General features: G+C 33.3%; 1 protein-coding gene across 3 annotated transcripts in view; it reads left to right on the forward strand.

Moving 5' to 3' along the window:
• Nucleotides 1-21624, forward strand: part of YTHDC2 (YTH N6-methyladenosine RNA binding protein C2) — a 71107-nt gene extending 49483 nt beyond the window's left edge. The window contains exons 23-30 of one of the 3 annotated variants that reach the window (XM_060093261.1): nt 81-276; nt 2314-2420; nt 3791-4083; nt 8170-8344; nt 14427-14630; nt 15603-15785; nt 17011-17098; nt 21287-21371. In XM_060093261.1, the coding sequence (XP_059949244.1) occupies nt 81-276; nt 2314-2420; nt 3791-4083; nt 8170-8344; nt 14427-14630; nt 15603-15785; nt 17011-17091 (1239 nt within the window). In that variant the 3' untranslated portion in view covers nt 17092-17098; nt 21287-21371. Of the gene's footprint in view, nt 1-80; nt 277-2313; nt 2421-3790; nt 4084-8169; nt 8345-14426; nt 14631-15602; nt 15786-17010; nt 17099-17239; nt 20788-21286 lie in introns of those variants that run through there. The other 2 variants (XM_060093260.1, XM_060093259.1) reach the window with 2 other exon arrangements.
• Nucleotides 21625-22497: the final 873 nt, after the last annotated feature.

The following is a 22497-nucleotide window of genomic DNA, read 5'->3' on the forward strand; positions in this document are numbered from 1 at the left end:
ACTTCGTACATTTAAAAAGTATTACCAGTAAATTAAGTGATAAATTTACTTAACAGTTTTAAAATTTATTTTCCTAATAGATTCCTCCAGCTAATGGTCAAGCTGCAGCAATTCAGGCACTGCCCACAGATTGGCTTATTTATGATGAAATGACCAGAGCTCATAGAATAGCTAATATTAGATGTTGTTCAGCAGTGACACCTGTCACTGTATTGATATTTTGTGGACCAGCTAGGTTGGCAAGTAATGCTCTTCAAGAACCTTCATCTTTTCGAGGTAAATATATTATTGAAGGAAATACAAATCTATTTTGAAATAAAATTTTTTCTTCTTACTAAACCAAACAAATTTGGAAATTATAAAAATTTATGTGGTAGTAGCTCCCTTTTGATGTATTAAGACTAATTAAAAATTACTAAAGTGTACCACTGTTCTTGAAATTGATTTCTAAGGTAACTTGATATTCATTTGTGCATTTTTGATTAATCTTGTTGATAGTCTGTTTTTTTCTTCCACTTGAATTTAAATGATAGTTTAACATAAAAAACACGTAATTGTTTAACTACCAAATATAAAATAGATAGCTAGTGGGAAGCAGCCCCGTAGCACAGGGAGATCAGCTCCTTGCTTTGTGACCACCTACAGGAGTGGATAGGAAGGGCAGGAGGGAGACGCAAGAGGGAGGGAATATGGGTATATATGTATATGTATAGCTGATTCACTCTGTTATACAGCAGAAACTAACACAACAATGTAAAGCAATTATACTCCAATAAAGATGTTAAAAAGAAAACAAAAAAGTAATTGTTTAAAGGAAATATTACCCATTTTCCCACTACCCTTATGCAAACACTTTTTAATATTATACATTTTTTTCTGTACATTTACATATTTTAGGTTATTTTACCCATACTGTTTATATTCTGCTATTTTCATTTCACAAAATATAAAAAACATTTTTAATATTTCATATTAATGGCTGGAAAATATTCTATCACATTATAGTGACATAATGCATTTGAAATGTTCCTTTATAGTCAGACATCTAGATTGTTTCCAATTTTTTGCTATTTGGTGATTCAGCAAATATTTATTGGGCAACTATTACATGTCAGTTATTGTGCTAGGCATTGAGGATATAACAGAAAACAAGATATACAAAGTATTTCTGTCTTCAGGAGTTTACCTGGTAGTGGGTGTTGACATATAGCAAAAAAGTAAATAACATGCATGGTACTTTGAAAAAAATGAAGAGGGTCTCCTTAGGAGTGACCTGCTTTAGAAAGGGACCTTAGACAAGTTTCTCTGAGGAGATGAGATTTAAGCTGAGCTCTAAAGTATGAGAAGAAATCAGCCATGTGAAGATGCAGAAATATGCTCTAGGTAGGAGAAGATGGCGAGGACCAAGATTCTGCACTAGGAAATGATATAGGAACAGACAGAAAGGTTGTATGATTGGGACCACAGTGATCAAGGTGAGAGTGGGATGATCTAAGGTTGAAAGAAAGGCATGGATTTATAAGGGAAATGCAAGGGAAACCATTGAAGTGTTTTAAGAAAGGAGTAACATGGTGTGATTTATGTAAAAAAAATCATTTTGGCTGTGAGAATGGATTGCTTGAAGGAGCAAGAACGGAAGAGAAGAGGCAAGTAGGAGGCTTTTGCAGTGGTCTTATGATAGATAATGATGACTTAGAACTACAGTGGTGGCATCTGATATGAAAAGAAGTAGATTTGAAATTATTTTGGATGTACTAGTAACGGCTGGATTGAATGTGTGTGGTGAGTGAAAGGGAGGAATCATTAATTCTTGGGTTTTTGGCTGTGGTAGCTAGTTGAATAATTGGTGCCACTTATTTGAGATTCAGAAAACTGGGAGGAGCAGGTTGTGTAGGGGAGAAGTCAGGGGTCCTCTTAGACATGTTAAATTTGAGATGGCTAAGGAATCCTAAGTAAGATTTTTTCTTTTGGAGTCAGTGGATTTATTCTCCATATCTGGGGCTCAGGGAAAAAGTTTGGACTAGCAATACAAATTTGGAAATCATCAGCTTGTAAATGATATTAAAAAAAAGAGGGTTCTTGACAAAATTTGAAAAATTCTGATATTTAGAATTTGAGTAGAGAAATAAACAATGGCCAAATACTGAGTTTTAATTTGTGACCTGTTGTGTTTGGAGAACTCCCCACACAAATTGTTAGTATATCAGGAGGATTTGTGTAAATGTAGAGTATCTATATTAACTTACTTTTTTGTCTGTGATATAAGATAGTAAAAGTGAAATTTTTTTTCCTTTCAATATGTGTGAACATCAGATGGTATTCCTAATGACAGTAGTGATAGTGAAATGGAAGACAGAACTACTGCTAATTTGGCAGCTTTAAAACTTGATGAGTGGCTCAGTTTCATACTAGAGCCAGAGGTAAGTTGCTTTTTAGTAGTGTGATAGATTTCTTTTATTCAGTTGTATGAATTGATACACAGTATGATGAAAATTATATCTTTAAAATTGAGCCCTTAGTATGAGAGAATACAGCTTGTTTTTCAGTTTTCATACATTCTCTGCCATATTGGGGTTTATTCTCTAGAGGATTTGAGAAATCTAGGTGTGGCTCAGTATTTGAGCATGGTAATATTTGAATATTTTTGTGTATATAAGAAAATATTGAGTATTGGGTACACAAGAAATCCTTTTATTTTATATAACTCTGTTTATAAGGGAAAGATGTGAGTTCATCCTGTTTTCTCTTTTCATATTTCTCTGGAGTAGGAAAGATGAATGTTTTTTTTCAAATTAAAATTTTTCTTGATAAAGCCTTCCCTTAATTCCATCTTTACTTTTAAAGATCATTCTGTATCCTTTTTTGGGACAATATCAACTGTTAAAAGTTGATACTGGCTAGGTTTACTTTTTTGCCATACATTCATTTATCACTTCAACCTACCGCAGTCTCATTTCCATTCCCATCGATCTTTTACTTCACTTCACTGTGCTTGCCAAGGTCAATATTGTCTCCTCCTGGTTGTCAAAGCCAGCCTGCTGTCCTTGATAAATTTGACCTTTATCTCATGTTTAGCTATTGTCCATACCTTTCTTTTTATTGATTCTGCCCTTCCCCATTTTTCTTCCTCACCCCTGTCCCAACTTCTTTGTCACTAGTTTCTGTGACATTACTCTTTCCTGATTCTTCTATCTAGAGAGGTCATTCCTTCTTAGGTTCTTTCACTAACTCTTCTGTATGTGTTTGTGCCTTAAATGTTAGATGTTCTCTAGTAGTCTGTTCTTTACTCTATTCTTCTGTCTCTGCACAATCTCTAAGGACCTTACCTCTATGTGTAGATTTAGTAACCATTTATCCATTGATAACTTCCAGGTACATCTTATCTGTATCTCTAGCTTAGGCTTTTCTCTGGACCTATGAATTCAGCTGCCTTATGAACATCATCATTTGGCAGTAAAATGAAGTATGAATGGAACTAAATGTATTTTTCTTTATTTACCCTGCTGTTACTTTTCCAGTATTAATCACACTCTACCACACATTGTTTACTTTCTCTCTCATTGGACTGTTTCATTTGATTTTGGGTCTCTAGTGCCTCAAAATGGTAAATAAGAAATTTTATTTCTTTCATGCAGCAAAAAGACTGAAATTGATAGTAAATGATATGAGATGTAAAACGTGTTCTTTGGAAACAGTTTCAGACCTTAACTAATAAACAAATAGTTGTCTTGCAAGTGTGATAGATATTTTGCTTGTATCTGTTTGAACTGAAGAAACCATTTTATTATAGGCAGCCAGTTTATTGCTGCAGCTTAGACAGAAGTGGCATAGCTTATTTTTACGCCGAATGAGAGCTCCATCCAAACCTTGGTCCCAAGTTGATGAAGCTACCATAAGAACAATTATAGCTGTTTTAAGCACTGAAGAACAGTCTGCAGGTTTACATCAACCATCTGGGATTGGCCAAAGGCCAAGGCCTATGTCTTCAGAAGAACTTCCTTTGGCATCATCTTGGAGGTCAAATAATAGCAGGAAAATTTCAGCAGATACTGAATTTTCTGATGAGTCTACTACTGCAGAAAGGTAAATTCATAACATTTTATCAAAACGAGATATTTTCTCTAGGAAAATAGTTATTTATCATAGAATCACGTGCTTTTATAATATTTAAAAATTACTTTCTTATAATCTAAGATACACAAAAAGGTTGCAATAAAATGGGAAGAGTTACTTTCAAAAGATAATTCTTTCAAGTGTTAGATAATATTAAGGATTTCAAGCTCCTGGGGTCTTGAGTTATTTAACAAGGAAATTTTTTGTCAGGAAGAGCTTAAAACATTTAATTTCCAGAATTTACAAATTTAGGACCTGAGAAAAAGATAGCAACATTTTTTATTATGTATTTTAGTTGATATATGTCAAGCCATATCTTTCCTAGATACCTCACAACGAGAAGTGTTGGCTGTGGCCATTTAGAAGAACAGCCTCCCCACAAGCCTTACCTAGATATTAATAACACTGACTAGTATTCCTACAGAAAAATACTTTATTCATTCATTCATACAGGGACACATTGAATGCCTGTTGTTCTTAGTGTGAGGGATATGGCAATGTGTAAGACAGACAAAATCTCTTTCTTCAGAGAGTTTACATTTTATTGAGGGGAGGCATACATATATTAAAAAAGTAAATAAGTTTACTGTCTTGGCAAAATTTTTTAGTTTAGCTAACTTCTTTTATCCTTTCTAGCATTTGGCAATTAGATGTGATTTTTTGTTTATTATATGATTAGTAATAATAATGAGAGCTCTTATATTGAATTATTTGTCAAAAAATGTAATTGGTGGTATAATAGTGGTTATAATGAATTGTCGGTCATGATTCAGAAATATTTCTGGTTGTAAAAATATTTGTTAGAATCAAATTTAAATTTCTTTATATCAGTTAATTTTTTTTTTTAAACCGGGTTAGAATTGATAACAGAGACAGAATTCTTGCTTGGAATGCTAGTTTTGGCAGTATGGTAGATAGTCTCTGTGGTAAGAATATGATTTCATTGTTAAAAACCTGAAAATAGGAACAATGGAAACATAAAAGATATGTAGTGCTTATTGTTTTTCAAGGATCAGATGGAGTATATAGTACCTGCCTTCTTTTGATCAGATTTTACTTATTTGAATGAAACATAAAGGCATGTTATCAGTTAAGACTTCAGTTAAAAAGGAATAATACATGGTGGTTTCCAAGTTCTTTGTATATTACAGTTTAGGAATAATTCAACCAGTTGCTTAGAAAACCTTCTCGTAATATGCGTCCCTGAACCTTTTTCTCTGATGTAGACACTGCCAAGTGAAAGGAAAATAGTAAAAAACACATTTTCTACTTAGACACGCCTCACTTTTTAAAAAGATTGTTCTAAAAGTTTACTTGAACAATGATTGTTTAGAATGTGTGAATACATTTGCATAGAAATTATGTGGTAGAGTTATTTATAGGCTAATCGGTAAAAAACCTTTTATATTCAGAGACTTTTTACACACATATGTGTCTATATACATACACACATACTACACACATACATTTTTAGGGAAAAAAACCTTTGTTTTTTTTCTTTATAAAAGTAATACATACTCATTTAATAAAATTTGGAAATATAGAAGAAGAAAATCAGAATTATAAAGTGTAATATTAGTTATGGTTTAGAAACTGATTATCTTATAAATTCATTTTTCCACCTGTGATACCAGTGTCTACCATTTTCCTTTCCTTACAAGTTGTAGCCTTGCACTCTTCACTCTCTTGTCTGTTGAACAGTGAGATACAGAATTTCATCCACTTTTAGACTTTTGGTAGCATTAATAGTTAAGGCCTGGAATTGATGTAGCTTGGTGAGGAATAGAATGAGGACTCTTAGGAAGATTTATTTTTGAATGGAGAAGTTATAATCTTTCTAGGATTACTTCTTAGAGAAAAGGGATTTATAGTTAGAGTTTTCATGCTAGCATGGCAAGATATAGATTAGATAATTTCTTTTAATAAAAGCATTTTATTTAAACTCTTTTAAAAGTTTAAGAAACTATTTAAAAATAGAAGTTGCCCACATCACACCTTAAAATTAAACCAATTTTTTATTGTCATTTTCTAAATAATAACTTGCTCATTTACAGAGAATAAGCATATCTTTTCTATAAGAAAAATGAGATATAAATGAGTTATCAGAACTCTTTGTTCCTCTTAAATAAAAATTTAGGTTGAAAGGGTTTACACGAATGTTTTGTTTCTATGTGCATGAAATTTTGGGGGGGGAAGCCAAGTATGAGAGAAAAGCTTAGAATAGAGCACAGAGTCAAAGATCAAATTGAAAACCACAAAAGTAGACATTTAGTTCTATTGAAAACATCATTTTTGTTTTAATAAGGTATTACACTCAGTTAAGTTCTGTTACCTAATTTTTGGGTAAATAAAGTACCAGGGAAAGAATGATGGAATTTTAGAGGTGTAACTTGATAATTCATTGGACGTCAATTCATGAGAGAAAAAAAACCCTGAAAAATTGGTTTTTTGCATTCATCAAGTTGTTATTAATTATTCAGATGTTTATTCATTATATATTTTTGTTAATATTTTTAGGTTTTAGCTATTTTATTTCATTTGTGAATGAAATAGTATTGGATCTAAGATACTTGCTGAAAGAGAAGCAAATTGTGGGGATAAGCTATTTTAACTTGTTTTGAAGGCAGAATAATTATAATTGCAAGACTCAGTGGAAGTTTATGTACTATTGATGACTTGGCCTTTTTTGTTTTGTTTATTTATTATAAATATTGTTAAACATAGCAAAGTAAATGATATGTCATGGTGAATTCCATATTTCAGCTTCAGTAGTTTACCAAGATTTTCACCTATTTGCTTTATCTACCCCAATTATTTTTTCTTGCTTCCTTTCTTTTTCTGTTTACATATTTCAAAAATCAGTCTCACACATCATGTCATTTTACCCTTCCATATTTAAATATGCATCTCTTAAAAATAGAGGCATTTTTCCTACATAATCAAAATCCAATTATCAGTCCCAATAAAATAATCATTTCCCCAATTCTCAAACTATAGATTTATTTGAAACAACATCTAGGGAGAACTCATGCATTGTATTAGGGTGTCTTGTTTCTTGAATCTCTTGTGATCTAGAGCAGTTAGTTCCTCTGTTGACTTTTTTTAGGGAACGAGGTCAGTGGTATTAGATGTACCACATTCTGTATTTGTTTCTTTTTATTGCTATACCTTATGTATTTCATGGAAACTGGTGGTTAGCTCTCAGGGCTTGATTAGATCCAGTGTTTTGGCAAGAATATTTTATAGGTAGTGCTATGAACTTTATATTGCACTACTTTAGGAAGTACTTAATGTCTTTCTTTTTAATGTCTGGTTGTTCCACTAAGATGTATACTTTTTTAAAAATTGTAAAATTCCTGACTGCCGTTTTTGCTGCATTTATTGGTAGAATTTTAAAACAGAAGAATCTTAGCGTTTATCTAGTTTACTCCCTTTATCTAACAGGTAAGGAAATTAAAACTCAGATAAATTAAGACTTGCCCAGGATCACCTGCCTCGTTAGTTGTAAATTTAGTACTGTCCCAAAAATCTTCTCTCCTGACTCTAGTCCAGTCTTATTTCCACTTTACCATACTGTAATTTTTAGTATGCTTTTGAAATCTATTGTATTTGGCTTTACGATATTATATGAAAGTGGAATGGAAGCGGAGTCAGTGATATTCTAGTAAAGGACATTAGCACAGGTATATTTAATTAATTTTATAATGTTAAAAGACATTAAATATCAATATAAGACATTATAATTGTTAAGGACTTCTCCTAGACATTAAAAGAGATTAGGAGTTTTGTAAGGGAATAATACTTGGGTATTTAATATTAAGTTAAAGATTTTTGTAGGTTGTTTTAAATGTATTTTTGTATTGTTTTAAATGTTGTTTTTGTAAGTATACTGTAATAGTACAACTCTTTCATCTAAATGTAATTGAAGAATGAAATTGCCTTTTTAAATACTATTCCATAAATAAAAGTGTCATTGAAACTTTGGTTTGAAATGGACTCTTCTTTGTATTATGAACTTATGTATAACTGATCTTTGCTTCCTCATTTTCGCTCAAGAGTATTGATGAAATCTCCATCTCCAGCACTACACCCACCTCAGCAGTACAAAGATAGAGGAATTTTACATCCTAAACGAAGCACTGATGATAGGTCAGATCAGCCTTCTGTGAAATCTACAGACAGCAATAGTTATCCAAGTCCTTGTGCTAGTCCTTCTCCATCCTCAGGAAAGGTAGAGTATCAAGGATTTGTAGCAAATCTGATGTTACATATTTAAACAAAATTATAGAATAATTCTGTTTTTAAGTTACTAATCATGGCCTCTGTTCTAGATATAAATAGAAGCTGACAAACCGAGTAAACTTTTTAGTTTTTTCCTGCTTGCCAAGTATTTTGGGTCATTATCATCTTGGGGTGTTTTAAACCTAATAGGTCATTCACTGATGGCATGTAGCTAGGCAGTTCATGATTTCCTTTCTGTATCTTTAGAACCTTTTTTTGTTAAAAACAAATGACAGGAAGATTTTCTTAAATTAATTTTGGTTCATACCTTCAGAATTGAAAACAATAGTTTCTTTCAATTCTTAATTGATTTCTCCAATTCAATGGTTATGTTAAAAAATACAAGACTGGATGGGGTTAGGAAGATAGGAAATGTTGATAAAGAATTGAGAACTATATATCTTTTAAAAAATTTGTAATACGAATGATTTCAAATGTTTAGAATATGTTTGCATTTACTTTTCTGCATTGTTAGTACCTGAGTATTCAATTAGTGTTCGTTAGCTAATAATGTGGTTTTGGTGAAAATGTCTGCTGAACTACTCTTGTTAAATAAGAGGAAAAGAATGTTTTTGCAGATTTGCATTCTTAGGTTTTAAGATATTTTTGGTTTTTTGTTTTTAATTTTAAAGTGCCTTTGTTAAGGCATAATTTACACAATAAAATTCACCAATTTAAACTGTACAATTGAGTGAATTTTGACAAATGTATACAATCATGTAACTGTACTATAGTCATGTAGAGAACATGCCCATCACCCCTAGATTCTGGCAACCACTAAACTGCTCTTTGTTCTGGGAGTTTTGCTTTTTTTGGAACTTCCTGTAAATGGAATGTATATAGCTTTTTATGACTGGCTATTTCACTTTTGAAATTCATCTGTATTATTGAGTGTATTATTAGTTTATTACTTTTTATTGCTGAGTAGTATTCCATTGTATGGATATGCCACAGTATGTTTGTCTATTTACCATTGATGGACATTTGGATCATTTCTACTTTTTGACTATTATGAATAATATTCAGGTACAAATCTTTATGTATAGATATATTTTCTAATCTTGGGTACATACCCAGGAGTAGGTTTGTTGGGTTGTATGGTAAGTGTAACTTTACAAGAAACTACTCAACTGTTTTCTGAAATAGCTGTACTATTTTCTATTCCCTTCAATAATCTATGAGAATTCCATTTGTTCAGTATTCATAACAATACTTAACATTACTAGTCTCTTAATTTTAGCCATTCTTGTGGGTATATAGTGATACTCCACTGTAGTTTTAATTTGCATTTCCCCAGTGGCTAAGGATATTGAGCATCATTTCATGTGCTTTTTTGCCATTTCTGAATCTTCTTTGGTGAAATATCTGTTCAAATTTTTGTTAACCTCTTTACATTGTTCATTGGTTGTCTTTTTTTATTTAGTTGTAAGAGTTTCTTAGTATATTCTGGATACAAGTCTTAATTTTATGTTTTGAACATTTTTTCTAATAGTCTGTGCTTGCATTTACATTTTCTTAATGGTGTCTTTTTTTTTCTCATGTAACCCATTACTTTATTTATTTATTTATGAGTGTTTTTTCATTTTTTATTGAGGTATTATTGATTTACAATAGTATATTAGTTTTATGTATACCACATAGTGATTCAATATTTTTATAGATCATACTCCACTTAAAGTTGTTACAAAATAATGGCTGTATTTCCCTGTGCTGTACAATGTATCCTTGTTGCTTATTTACTTTTATTTTTTATATTTTTAATTTAATTTTTATTATATGTTGGAGTATAGTTGATTTACAATATTGTATTAGGTTCAGGTGTACAGCAAAGTGATTCAGTTGTCTTTTAAAGAACAAATATTGATGGAAATCCATTTAATCTATTTTTTTCTATTTTGGTTTCATCTGTTTTTTGTATTAAAGTTCATATTTTTGGTGTCCTAAGTAGTCCTTGCCTAATCCAAGATTTTCTCCTGTGCTTTCTTCTAGAGATTTTACAGTTGGAACTTTTACATGTATTGATAGGTATATGATCTATTTCATATACCTTGAATTAATTAATTTCAAGTTAATTTTTGTTTATAGTATGGGTGGGTGAACCATAATTTTTTGGTGTTTGCCTATACAGTTGTTCCAGAACCATCTGTGGAAAAGATCTTTTTTTCATTGAATTACCTTGGCACCTTTGTCAAGAATCAATTGACCATAAATATGTTTTCTACTTATTGGACTCTATTTCATTGATCTGCATACTTCTCCTTTGCCAGTGCTACAGTGACTTGATTATATAATAGCTTCCTAGTAAGTCTTGAAATCAGTTAATGATTTTTCTCCAACTTTGTTCTTCTTTTGCAAAATTATCTTGGCTCTTCTACAATCTTTGTGCTTTTGTATAAACTTAGAAGAAGCTTGTCAATTTCTACAGAAAAATTTTTGGTATTTTGAAGGGAATTGCATTAAATCTATAGATCAACTTGAAAATCTACAATTAACAATTTTTAGTCTTCCAATCCATAAGCATAGCTGCATTTATTTAGATATTCTTTAATTTCTCTCAACAGTGTTTTATAAATTTCAGAGTTCAAATATTACAGTTTTTTTGTTACATTTATTCCTAAATATTATATATATATATATATATATATTTTTTTTTTTTTTTCTTTACGCGGGCCTCTCACTGTTGTGGCCTCTCCCATTGCAGAGTACAGGCTCCGGACGCGCAGGCTCAGCGGCCATGGCTCACGGGCCCAGCCGCTCCGCGGCATGTGGGATCTTCCCAGACCGGGGCACGAACCCATGTCCCGTGCATCAGCAGGCGGACTCTCAACCACTGCACCACCAGGGAAGCCCAATATTTTATATTTTTGATGCTGTTGTTTTTTTAAAATTTTACGTTTCAGTTCATTGGTATCATATAGAAATACATTTGATTTTTGTATATTTATCCTATATCCTATGACCTTACTTCACTTATTAATTCTATTAGCTTTTTATGTAGATTTCTCAGGATTTTCTACATGGACAATCATGCTGTTAATAAAGGTAGTTTTACTTTTTTCCTTTCCAAAGTGAACGCCGTTTATTTCTTTTCTTGCCTTATATCTATGGCTAGAACCTCCAATAAAATATTTAATAAAGATGTTTAGAGCCCTCCTCTTTGTCTTGACCTTAGAAGTTAAGCCTTAAGTCTTTCACCATTTAGTGGGATGTTTTCTTTTGGATCTAGTTTGCTAAGAAGGTTTGTTAGGAATAAGCATTGAATTATACTCAGTAATTTTTTTTTTTTACATCTATTGAAATGATAACACAATTCTTTTTTTTTTTTGGTCTGTTAATATAATGGATTTCATTGATTGATTTTTCTAATGTTTATACCTCTCTTGGTCATAATGTATTATCCTTTTAAAATATTGCTAGATTTGATTTTGTTCAATCAAAAATTTTGTTAAATGAGGGATCTTTGTTTATGAGGGATATTATTCTCTAGTTATCTTTTCTTGTGTTATCTTTGGATGGTTTTGGTATCAGAGTAATGCTGTACTCTTAAAGATTCGTTGGGAAGTGTTCCTTCCACTTCAATTTTTTGGAAGAGATGTATAGATTTGGTATTGTTTCTTCCTTAAATGTTTGATAGAATTCACTAGTTAAGTCATTTTTACCTTACCCTAATGTATCCTGAATCAGTATTATGCCCTTTCAGTTACAGTTTGAGAACCTTGCAACAGTGTACTTTTATTTTACCCTTCAATCCATTATGTTATTGGTTTCATACATTTTTTTCAATATATGTTATAAATGCCACAATGTTGTTGTTGTTTTTTTTTTTTTTTGGTACGTGGGCCTCCGCAGCATGTGGGATCCTCCCAGACCAGGGCATGAACCCGCGTCCCCTGCATCGGCAGGCGGACTCTCAACCACTGCGCCACCAGGGAAGCCCCTGTTTTTTACTTACATAGTCAATTATCTTTTTATCAAAAGTCAGGAAAATGTCCTTTATATTTACTCTATATTTACAGTTTCCTGTGCTTTTTATTCTTTTGTGTTGACACGAATTTCTGTCTTGGATCATATTCTTCTGGCTGAAAACCTTCTTTTAACATTTCTTTAAGTACAGATCTGCAGGAAATGAATTCATTTAGCTTTTGTGTGAAAATTCTTTTTCACTTTTATTTTTGAAAGATATTTTTACTGTGTATATAATTCTAGGTTGACAGTGATTTTCTTTCATTATTATAATACTATCATATTAGTAGTTTACATAGTTTCTCATGGGATGTCTACTATCATTCTTATCTTTCTTTCTCCATATATAATTTGTCTTTTTTTCCCTAGCTGCTTTTAAGATTTTCTTTTTCTCACTGGTTTTCAGCAATTTGATTTTGATATGACTTGGTCTGGTTCTCTTTATATTTCCTGTTTAATCTGTATATTTATAGTTTCCATCAATTTGGGGAACTTTAACACCATTATTTTTCATATTTTTTTTGTATCTCACCTCTCCCCCTTCTTCTCTGGAACTCTAGATATACAAATGTAAGACTACTTGATATTGTTCCACGGGTCACTGATATTCTCTTCATTTTTTTCAGTTGTTTTTGTCTCTTTCCTTCATTTGAGATCATTTCTATTGCTACATCTTTAAATTTACTGATGTTTTTATTTGTAGTGTCTAATCTGATGTGCATTCTTTTTAGTGTATTTTTACTTCAAATATTATATTTTAATCTCCAGAACTTCCTTTGGGTCTTTAAAAAAATACCTTCTATTTCCCCACTCATCACATTTATGTTTCCTCCACCTTCTTGAACATAGCACATAGATTTAGGATAGCTGCTTTAAATTCTTACCTCCTAATTTCATCATCTGTCAGATCTCACTCTGTTCCTGTTGATTAATTTTTTTCTGGTTGTGTGTCATATTCTCCTGTTGTTTGCATTCCTTAAAATTGTGTTTGGCTGCTATATTTTTGTTGTATTTCTTTAAATAGTGTTAGACGTTTTTCTGATCACAGTTAAGTTAGTTGCAATCAGTGTAATCCTTTCGGAATTTGCTTTTAAGCAGTGTTAGGGTGGATCCAGGGCAGTTTTTATTCTGATACTAATTTAGTTCCAGTACTAAGGTATGATCCTTCTGTGGGCTAATGCACTATGTATTACAAGTTCTTTCTCTTCTGTCTAGAATAAGATGAAATATTCCCAACCATGTGTGAGCTCTAAGAACTCTTTTCCTTTGGATCTTTCCTGGCCTCAGGTCATTTTTTCTTACCTATGTGCAGGTCACTACTTAGCCAAAAACTTCTGGGAACACCTTCTGAAGTTCCTTGGGAGTTCTCTTCCCATGAAGCTTCCTTCTATATAGTACACTGCCATGGAAAATCTAGTTACCTTGGCCTCTAAACTCTAAGGTTTATGTGTGCAATTCAGTGAGACCATTGGATTCCGTTTGTGTTTCCCTTCATTGTCACCTGGAAACTGTATCCAGGCAGTAAGCTGGAGCAATTTTTGTTTTGTTTTCAGACTTTGCAAGTTTATTAAAATTTTTTCTGAAAGTACATTTGGAGTGTAAATCAAAGTTGGCAAACCAGGATCCTTTCTTTTTTTTTTTTTACTGGGTGTGGGCCTCTCACTGTTGTGGCCTCTCCCATTGTGGAGCACAGGCTCCGGAAGCGCAGGCTCAGCGGCCATGGCTCATGGGCTCAGCTGCTCCGCGGTATGTGGGATCTTCCCGGACCGGGGCACGAACCCGTGTCCCCTGCATCGGCAGGCGGACTCTCAACCACTGCGCCATCAGGGAAGCCCAGGATCCTTTCTTGATAAGGGATTTTGAATACTCTGAAAATGAGTGCTTGGTTTGGGCTCTTTAACCTCATTTTGATTGAGCCTTGTGTAGGTTTTCAGGCATGATAGAGCTATTTGCATTTGTTGACTATTTGGTAAAATATTTTGGTTTATATATTTATGAAGATGTTTAATGGAGCCTATTGATTTTGAAAGGTCAAATTACCTTTCAAGAATTTATACTTCCTTTTTTAGGGCTCAAAATCTCCTTCACCAAGATCAAACATGCCTATTCGATACTTCATAATGAAGAGTAGCAATCTGAGAAACCTTGAAATTTCTCAACAGAAGGGTATCTGGTCTACAACCCCTAGTAATGAGCGGAAGCTAAACCAAGCCTTTTGGGAAAGCAGCATGGTTTACTTGATATTTTCTGTTCAAGGATCTGGACATTTCCAGGTGAGCCATCCTGAAGCAGTAAAAGGGCATTGTTCTTCTGTCTGCAGATTAGATCATTTAAATCATAGAGGTTAAAAAGAAGCTGGCTTTTTTTTTTTTTTTGGCATTACGCGGCCCTCTCACCGCTGCGGCCTCTCCCGTTGCAGAGCACAGGCTCCGGATGCGCAGGCCCAGCGGCCATGGCTCACGGGCCCAGCCGCTCCGCGGCATGCGGGACCCCCCCAGACCAGGGCACGAACCCGCACTCCCTGCACTGGCAGGCGGACTCTCAACCACTGCGCCACCAGGGAAGCCCCAAGAAGCTGGCTTTTTATTGCATTGGAATGCAAGAATGCATTTTGCTTGGATGAGGAATATATTACACCTCTTCAAAGGAATGATGTATAGGGATCCCTTTGCTTTTGCCTTGTTTTACCAGAGCTTTTCCAGATAAACAATTTTTCCTTCTGAGACAACTTTAGATTTACTATTTCTCAGGTGGATTAAAAGTAATGAGAAGCATGACTTTTTGATAAAATGTTTATTTTAAATAGGCCAAAGAGGTTAGTTTTGACTGTCAGGAACCTGAGTGTGTTTCTTAACTCATCTTTACTTGATGTATATCTGAATTTATAAAATAATGAATTTATTATTTGATATTATTATCATTTTTGGAACTAAAAACCTAGAAGTTAGATTGTATCCATTTGTAATGGAATAAATGTGGGTTTAGAACTATGATATATTATTTAGAAAATATCTGTTTGTATTTGAAATTATATTAGAAGGCTGGAATTGGTCTTTCCTCTAAAATTTGCTATTTCATCTTTTTATAAAAAACAATGAGTGGCTTTCTGGATTTTTGTTATATATCTATTATTTTTATATTACATTTTTACCTTAAAAAAAAAAACTCAGAGTTTCTCAGATAAATTGAATTCAGAGTCTTAATGTCATCCTCACCTTCACCATTTCCCCTCATTTTACCCACAGGGATTTTCTAGAATGTCTTCTGAGATAGGAAGGGAGAAGAGTCAGGACTGGGGTTCAACTGGACTAGGAGGAGTGTTTAAGGTGGAGTGGATACAAAAAGAAAGTCTTCCCTTTCAGTTTGCACACCATTTACTCAATCCTTGGAATGACAACAAGAAAGTCCAGATAAGCAGAGATGGGCAGGTATACAATGGCATTTAATATTTTTCTTCCACTCTTCTTTTTGTTTTGTTTGACTGTTATTCAGTGATTTGTTTGAGGAGTAAATGCAAGAATACAAATTGTATATTCTATGTGCACATGGGGAGATAATGGTTCAGATTTGTAAAAGAGCTAGTTAAAAGCCTACTTTCAAATGTGCCTGACAGAGCTCATTGTTTTTTTTTAACATTTTGTAAATTTGACTTCTCTCTGTCATTGCATATATAAAATCTTTCATAAGTTAATTCTTGGAGGTTCCTGTTTAACTAAAGATATGATCAAAACAGTGTAATTCTGAAATAATTTCACTAAAGTCTAAGGATAACAACAGTATCTAAGTTCTTTATGGCTTTAACTAATGATATAACATAAATAATAACCTTTTTATATTTTTGTGGCTTGTTTTCTTTCTGTTATGCTTTGCTTTGACTTCATGATGCTGCTGATGTGTATTTTAAACTAGTTAAGGTGATGGGAATTAACATATATTGATATATTGACTACTGTGCTAGCTTCTTTATGTGAGGTAGTTCAATTCTCAGGCCTAAAATGAGTTATTAGCCAAATATTTTATAGGAGAAAATAGATTCAGAGAATCTATCTAGTCTTGCCTAAGGTCACATCTAATACTTTATTTGAACAAGTGTGACTCAGTTCAAATCACCATATGAAAAGTGTTAGGGTTCTTTTTAAGTGCACATGATGTCACAAGGGGACTATAAATGTTCTTTTCAATTATATAAAAATATTTTCATTTTTATTCTATAATAATGCTTTTGAAATAAGTCACATTCCTTATAGTCATCCAAGATATTTTCTTGAAAAAAATACCCCAAACATCTAATATGCTAAGTATCACCATAAACCTTTGGAAGTTTAAGCTGAGTGCTTTTGCTAAATCTCCATGAAAACAAAATTCATTATTTCCAGATAGAAAAAATTGCAGAAGAACTCCCTGGAAATTTCTCACCATTTTGTCACAGATAGTTGCAATATTTGCAGGTTAACTACAATCTTGGAAATCTGGAAGTCAACTCTGAATCTTAACAAAAAGAATTAGAGCAATGCATAACATAGGATTTTAGCATGTTCTTGTAGAAACATGGAATTTGAGTTGATTTTCTTACACTTTTATCAGTATAGGTTTTGATGATAAAAATTTCAGTCTAGTCCTTTTTATGTTCATTCTGACTTTTGGTTTATCTAGGAACTAGAACCTCAGGTTGGTGAACAGTTGCTCCAGTTATGGGAACGCCTTTCATTGGGAGAAAAAACCACAACTGATTGACATTCAGGTTATACCATACTTGACTTTGAGTACTGGCAGTATTTGTGATCATTAAGGATATCTTTCAGATTATTTATCTTTTCTTTTTTTCTTCTTTTTCTTCCTCTTCTTTTTCTTTTTTTTTTTTTTTTTTTTTTAACCCTTCCAGACTTCTTAGCTTCAGAAGAACATCATGCCTACTTATAACCACTGAATGCACTGACTTCCAAAAACTGAGATGGGGTTGTGTGTTATTCTGAATGGGCTTTTCCGGTTGAAAGTGTGGCTTTAGAACCACCATCTTCATATAAAAGAGAAAAGGATAATTTAATTTTTATAGTGATCATAGGGAATGATTATATGTTTGTTAATATGTTTATAATGGAATGAAATAGAGTAGTTTCATTATTTAACACAATAGCAGTTAAACATACTTCAGTTGAAGTTAAACATTTCAGTTGTTTGAAACACTGACTTAGAACTCTTATTGGTGATTTTTTTAAATGCAGAGTAAATTGTTTACTTTTAAGAAAGATCTGACTGTATCTGTCCATCTGAGCAACATTTTCGAAGAGTCAACTCTAAAGATTTATCATTAAAAAACAAGCAAAGAAAAGCAAATGACCAAAATCTAAAAATGTCCCTTTTAAAAATAGTGTGTGCTGATTAAGGACTATTCATTGTGCCATTTTTAACCTGAGGCACATTAAGGAAAAAAAAAATGGGTGTTCTTTTTTTGCAACTATGAAATGCAGTAAAAACTGAAGAAAGGCAGAATTCTTCCCTGACTTTGATCAGATCAGATTAAGTGCTTAGTTTTATTCCCGGTGCTACCTCTTTTAACCTGATGTGTCCCAAACCTTCCTTTCTCCTACATTACAGTCACCACACATCTCTGATATAAAAACAGTGATTATGATCTCTTTGTTTTGGCTAGAGAAACTTGATTTAGACAAGTTAAAAATTTAAGCAAGTTATACAAGTTGAAAAGAAATGCTATTAACAGTTAGTGGTAGCTTGGTTTCTCTATGTCTTCCAAACTGAAGCCTCCAAACGCCACAATTCTAAATGCCTTCTATTTGTTTTCTAGTACTTTTTATTCTACTTATGTTTCCACGTAAGATTTCTCTTTTTTTGCATTTGTGGTTTAATAAATGGAGAGTAACTTTTTGTAAACCCATGTTAGTGCCAACTCTCATATATTTCTTTGCCATCTCAGAATTATTTGGTTTGCTGTCTTTATCACAATTGTCTATGAAGTTTCCTTAGATGCTTTCTGAAGGAAAATGGAGGTTCAGGGAGAAATCAAAGAAATGTCTTGGTTACTGAGTTCTAAACAGAACAGGTTTGATAACACTTCTCATGATGCAGTTGGGTCATTGCCATGTAACAAAAAACCAACATGAATCTGATTTAAAGACAAAAAGAAAACTCTAAGTCCTCTGCTTTTGTATTTGAGAACAAAGAAGTGAAAAATCATGGGTCAACATAAAATCTTGGGAACTCTTCTACTTTCTCTGGGAAAGCATTATATGTTGGTGCATTAGTTTAAAATGTCGGCTGTGACTTTTGCCTGTATTTGTAGGTACAGGATTTTTGTTTGTTTTATACTTTGAAACATACCTGTAAATTGAGCCTATGTGAATTATGTTCCACTATATGCATATTACAGTTCTTTTCCTATTAGAGCAAGTTGTGGTTTTCTGATAATGGATACATTTTGTTTAGGTACATATTTAGCAGTTCACAGTGTCCTAATTTGGAAGTAAGAACTTCTAAAAAATAGAAGTTGTTTTAATTTCCATCTGTTTTCTAATATATATCCCTGTATGTAAATGATGAGTTTGTTGATATTTAAGATGAACACAATTTGAATGTAATTAAAATGCTGTTTTTTGGAAGAGATGAACTTTAAACATACTTATTAAATGATATTCTGTTAAATCATTTAAATTTTGTTATTTCTGACACTATATAGTAGGACTAAGGTAACAATGATCAACAATACCCCTTGAGATATTAATGAATTTCATACACTTTGAAGAATACTAAATTGCAATAGAAGGTGATGGCCTCATATCAATACCTCCCCCTCGAAAAAAATTGCCTTATTACGATAGGGGAATGGGGAAAGTCCCAAGACGTGTTTTTAATATAAAATCCTTTGCTTATTAATAGAATATGTAGCCGTGCACCTTTTGTTCTCAGGACACTGCATTATGGTACTGCATTATTGCATCCACTGAACAACCCAGCTTCACTCTACCAATTACAGCAAAGATAGACAATAAGGAAAGAATAATCTCAAATGAGTACTTCAAGAAAAGACATGCTCATTTAAGAATTTGTCCTCAGAGACTCATTCTTCACCATTTAAAATCTTATATCCTGAGACAGCAAAAGTGTTAAGGAATAAGTGAAATGAACTTCACCCCTAAATCAACACCAGGGTGAAAAACTGGACACATAATTCACAAGTGACCACACCTCTCAGTCCAAATGAGCTTCCCGTAGCACAGATCCTCACTGTGCTCCTGAATTCTCCATGATTCCTCTCTACCCAGAGGACCACACAGTGCAGTCAGTATAGCCAAGGCCACTGGATGCATCATGGTCTTTCTAGCCAAAAATGAATTTCTACTTGGCTGTCTAATAAAATGTCAAATTCTGTATATTCAAAATTGAACTACAGTTCTTTCCCCACGATCTATTCCACTTAAAGCTGTCCTATTTTCAGTTGATGCCAGTTTCATTCTTTTGGTTATTCAGGCCAGAGAACTTGGAGTCATCCATGATTCCTTTATTTCTCTCAAACTAATCCATCAGAAATTTTTCTTGGCTTCACCTTCAAAATATATCTAGACTCCAGCTGTTTCTCACCACATGTGTCACAACTACTCTGGACTGAGCCACCATCATTCCTAAGATGTCTTCCCTTTTCTCCTGTTCCTCATGCCACCAATCTGTTTTCAACACAGAAGTCAGTAGTCCTTTAAAAACATTAAATCAGTTCATATTACTCTGTTGCTCAAAACCCTTCAGCGGCTCCCCATTTTGCTCAAAGCCAAAGTCCTTATAATTGTATAAGCACCTTTTATGATCTGGTCCCCCATTACATCTCTGAACTTCTGTACTCTACTCTCCTCCTCTGCTCATTCCACTTTAGCCACATTGACCTCCTCACTATTCCTTGAATATACCAGGCAACTTCCAGCATCAGAGACTAGTTTTAGCTATTCACTCTGCCTACTCTTCTCAGAATATCTGTTTGGCCAATTAGTTGTGTCATCATTTACTGTTAGGTTTACTGTAAATTTTTTAAAAATTTATTTAACTTCTAGAATTAACAAACAGTAAAATCAAATTTTTCTTAAATGTATAGCTCTATGAATTTTAACACATGTACAGATTTATGTAACTTCCACCACAATCAAGATACAGTTCCATCACCTCCAAAACTCCCTCATGCTATCCCTTTGTAGTTATATACCCTTAACACCTGCCAGCCATTGGTCTGTTCTCTGACATTTCTAGTTTTCTCCTTTTGAGAATATCATTTTAAATAAATCATACAGTATGTAACCTTTTGGGTCTGGTTTCTTTCACTCATCATAATGCCTTTAAGAGTGATCCAAGTTGTGTATATCAAAGTTCATTTCTTTTTATTGTGAGTAGTATTCCATTGTATAGAATATGCCACATTTTTTTAACCATTTACTTGTCAAATGGTATTTAGATTGTTTTCCATTTTGTGTGTGTGTGATTATAAGTAAAACAGCTAAACATTTGTGTACAGTATTTTGTGTGGAAATATGTTTCTATTTCTTGAGTAAATACCTAGGACTATGATTGCTGAATCATATGGTAAGTGTATGTTTTATTTTGTAAGAAACTGCCAAACTGTTTTCCAGAGTGGCTATACCATTTTGCATTCCTACCAGCGATGTCTTAGAGTTCCTGGTTGCTCCACATACTTGACAGTGCTTACTATTGCTAGTATATTTTATTTTTATCATTCTATTAGGTGTGCGATAGTATCTGATCATCGTTTTAAGTTGTATGTCTCTAATGGCTATTAATGTTGACCATCTTTTCATGTGCTCTCTTAGTCTCTTTAGGCTGCTATAACAAAATACTACAAACTGTGTGGCTTGTAAACAACCAAAATTTATTTCTCATAGTTCTCTCAAAATTTATTTCTCTTTATTTCTCATAGTTCTGGAGACTGGAAGACCAAGATCAAGGTGCCAACATGGTTGAGTTTGGGTGCAAGCCCTCTTCCTGCTTGCAGATTGCTGACTTCTTACTGTGTCTTCACATGGTAGAAGGGGATTATAAAGGCACTAATCTCATTCATAAGGGCTCAGCCCTCATCACCTAATCACCTGCCAAAGGTCCCAGAAAGATTCCTAATATCATCACATTGGGCATTAGAATTTCAACATAAGAATTTTGAGGGCACACAAACATTCAGCCTCTAGCAGTCACCCAAAAGGTTACATACTCTATGATTTATTTAAATGATATCTTTGGTGAAGTGCCTGTCCAAGTGTTTTGACCATTTAAAAATTAAATCATTTGTTTTCTTACTGTTGAGTTTGGGGATTTCATTATATTTTTGGAATACAAGTTCTTTGTCAGATATGTGATTCAAAATGTTTTTTTTTCTCTCTGTAGCTTTTAATTATCTTAACAGTATTTTTTGTATTTTTAAATTTTTTTTAAAAAACATCAGTTTTTTTTCTTTTATGAATCATGATTTAGGTGTCATATCTAAGAAGTCTTTTGCCTAATCCTTAGTCATGAAGATTTTCTCCTATGTTTCCTTCTAAAAGTTCTGTAGTTATATGTCTTATATTTAGATTCATGACCCATTTTGGGTTAATATTTGTACAAGTTGTGATATTTAGGCTGAGGTTTATTTTTAATGCATATGAATGTCCAATGGTTTCAACACCATTGTTGAAAACTTTACCTTTATTGAATTGTCTTTGCACCTTTGACAAAAATCAGTTTGCCTATTTCTTTGACTCTATTTCTGGACTCTCTATTATATCCCATTGATTTATGTATTTGTCCTTCACCAATACTGAAGTCTCGATTATTGGTGTTTTAGAGTAATTTTTTTTTTTTTTTTTTTTTTTTTTTCGGTATGCGGGCCTCTCACTGTTGTGGCCTCCCCCGTTGCGGAGCACAGGCTCCGGACGCGCAGGCTCCGGACGCGCAGGCTCAGCGGCCATGGCTCACGGGCCCAGCTGCTCCGCGGCATATGGGATCCTCCCAGACCGGGGCACGAACCCGTATCCCCTGCATCGGCAGGCGGACTCTCAACCACTTGTGCCACCAGGGAGGCCCCTAGAGTAATTTTTAAAAATTGGGTAGTGAGGACTTGCACTTCTAACCAAGATAGGGAGTAACATGGACCGT

The sequence above is a fragment of the Mesoplodon densirostris genome, chromosome 3 (assembly GCF_025265405.1).
Source record: "Mesoplodon densirostris isolate mMesDen1 chromosome 3, mMesDen1 primary haplotype, whole genome shotgun sequence".
NCBI lineage: Eukaryota > Metazoa > Chordata > Mammalia > Artiodactyla > Ziphiidae > Mesoplodon > Mesoplodon densirostris.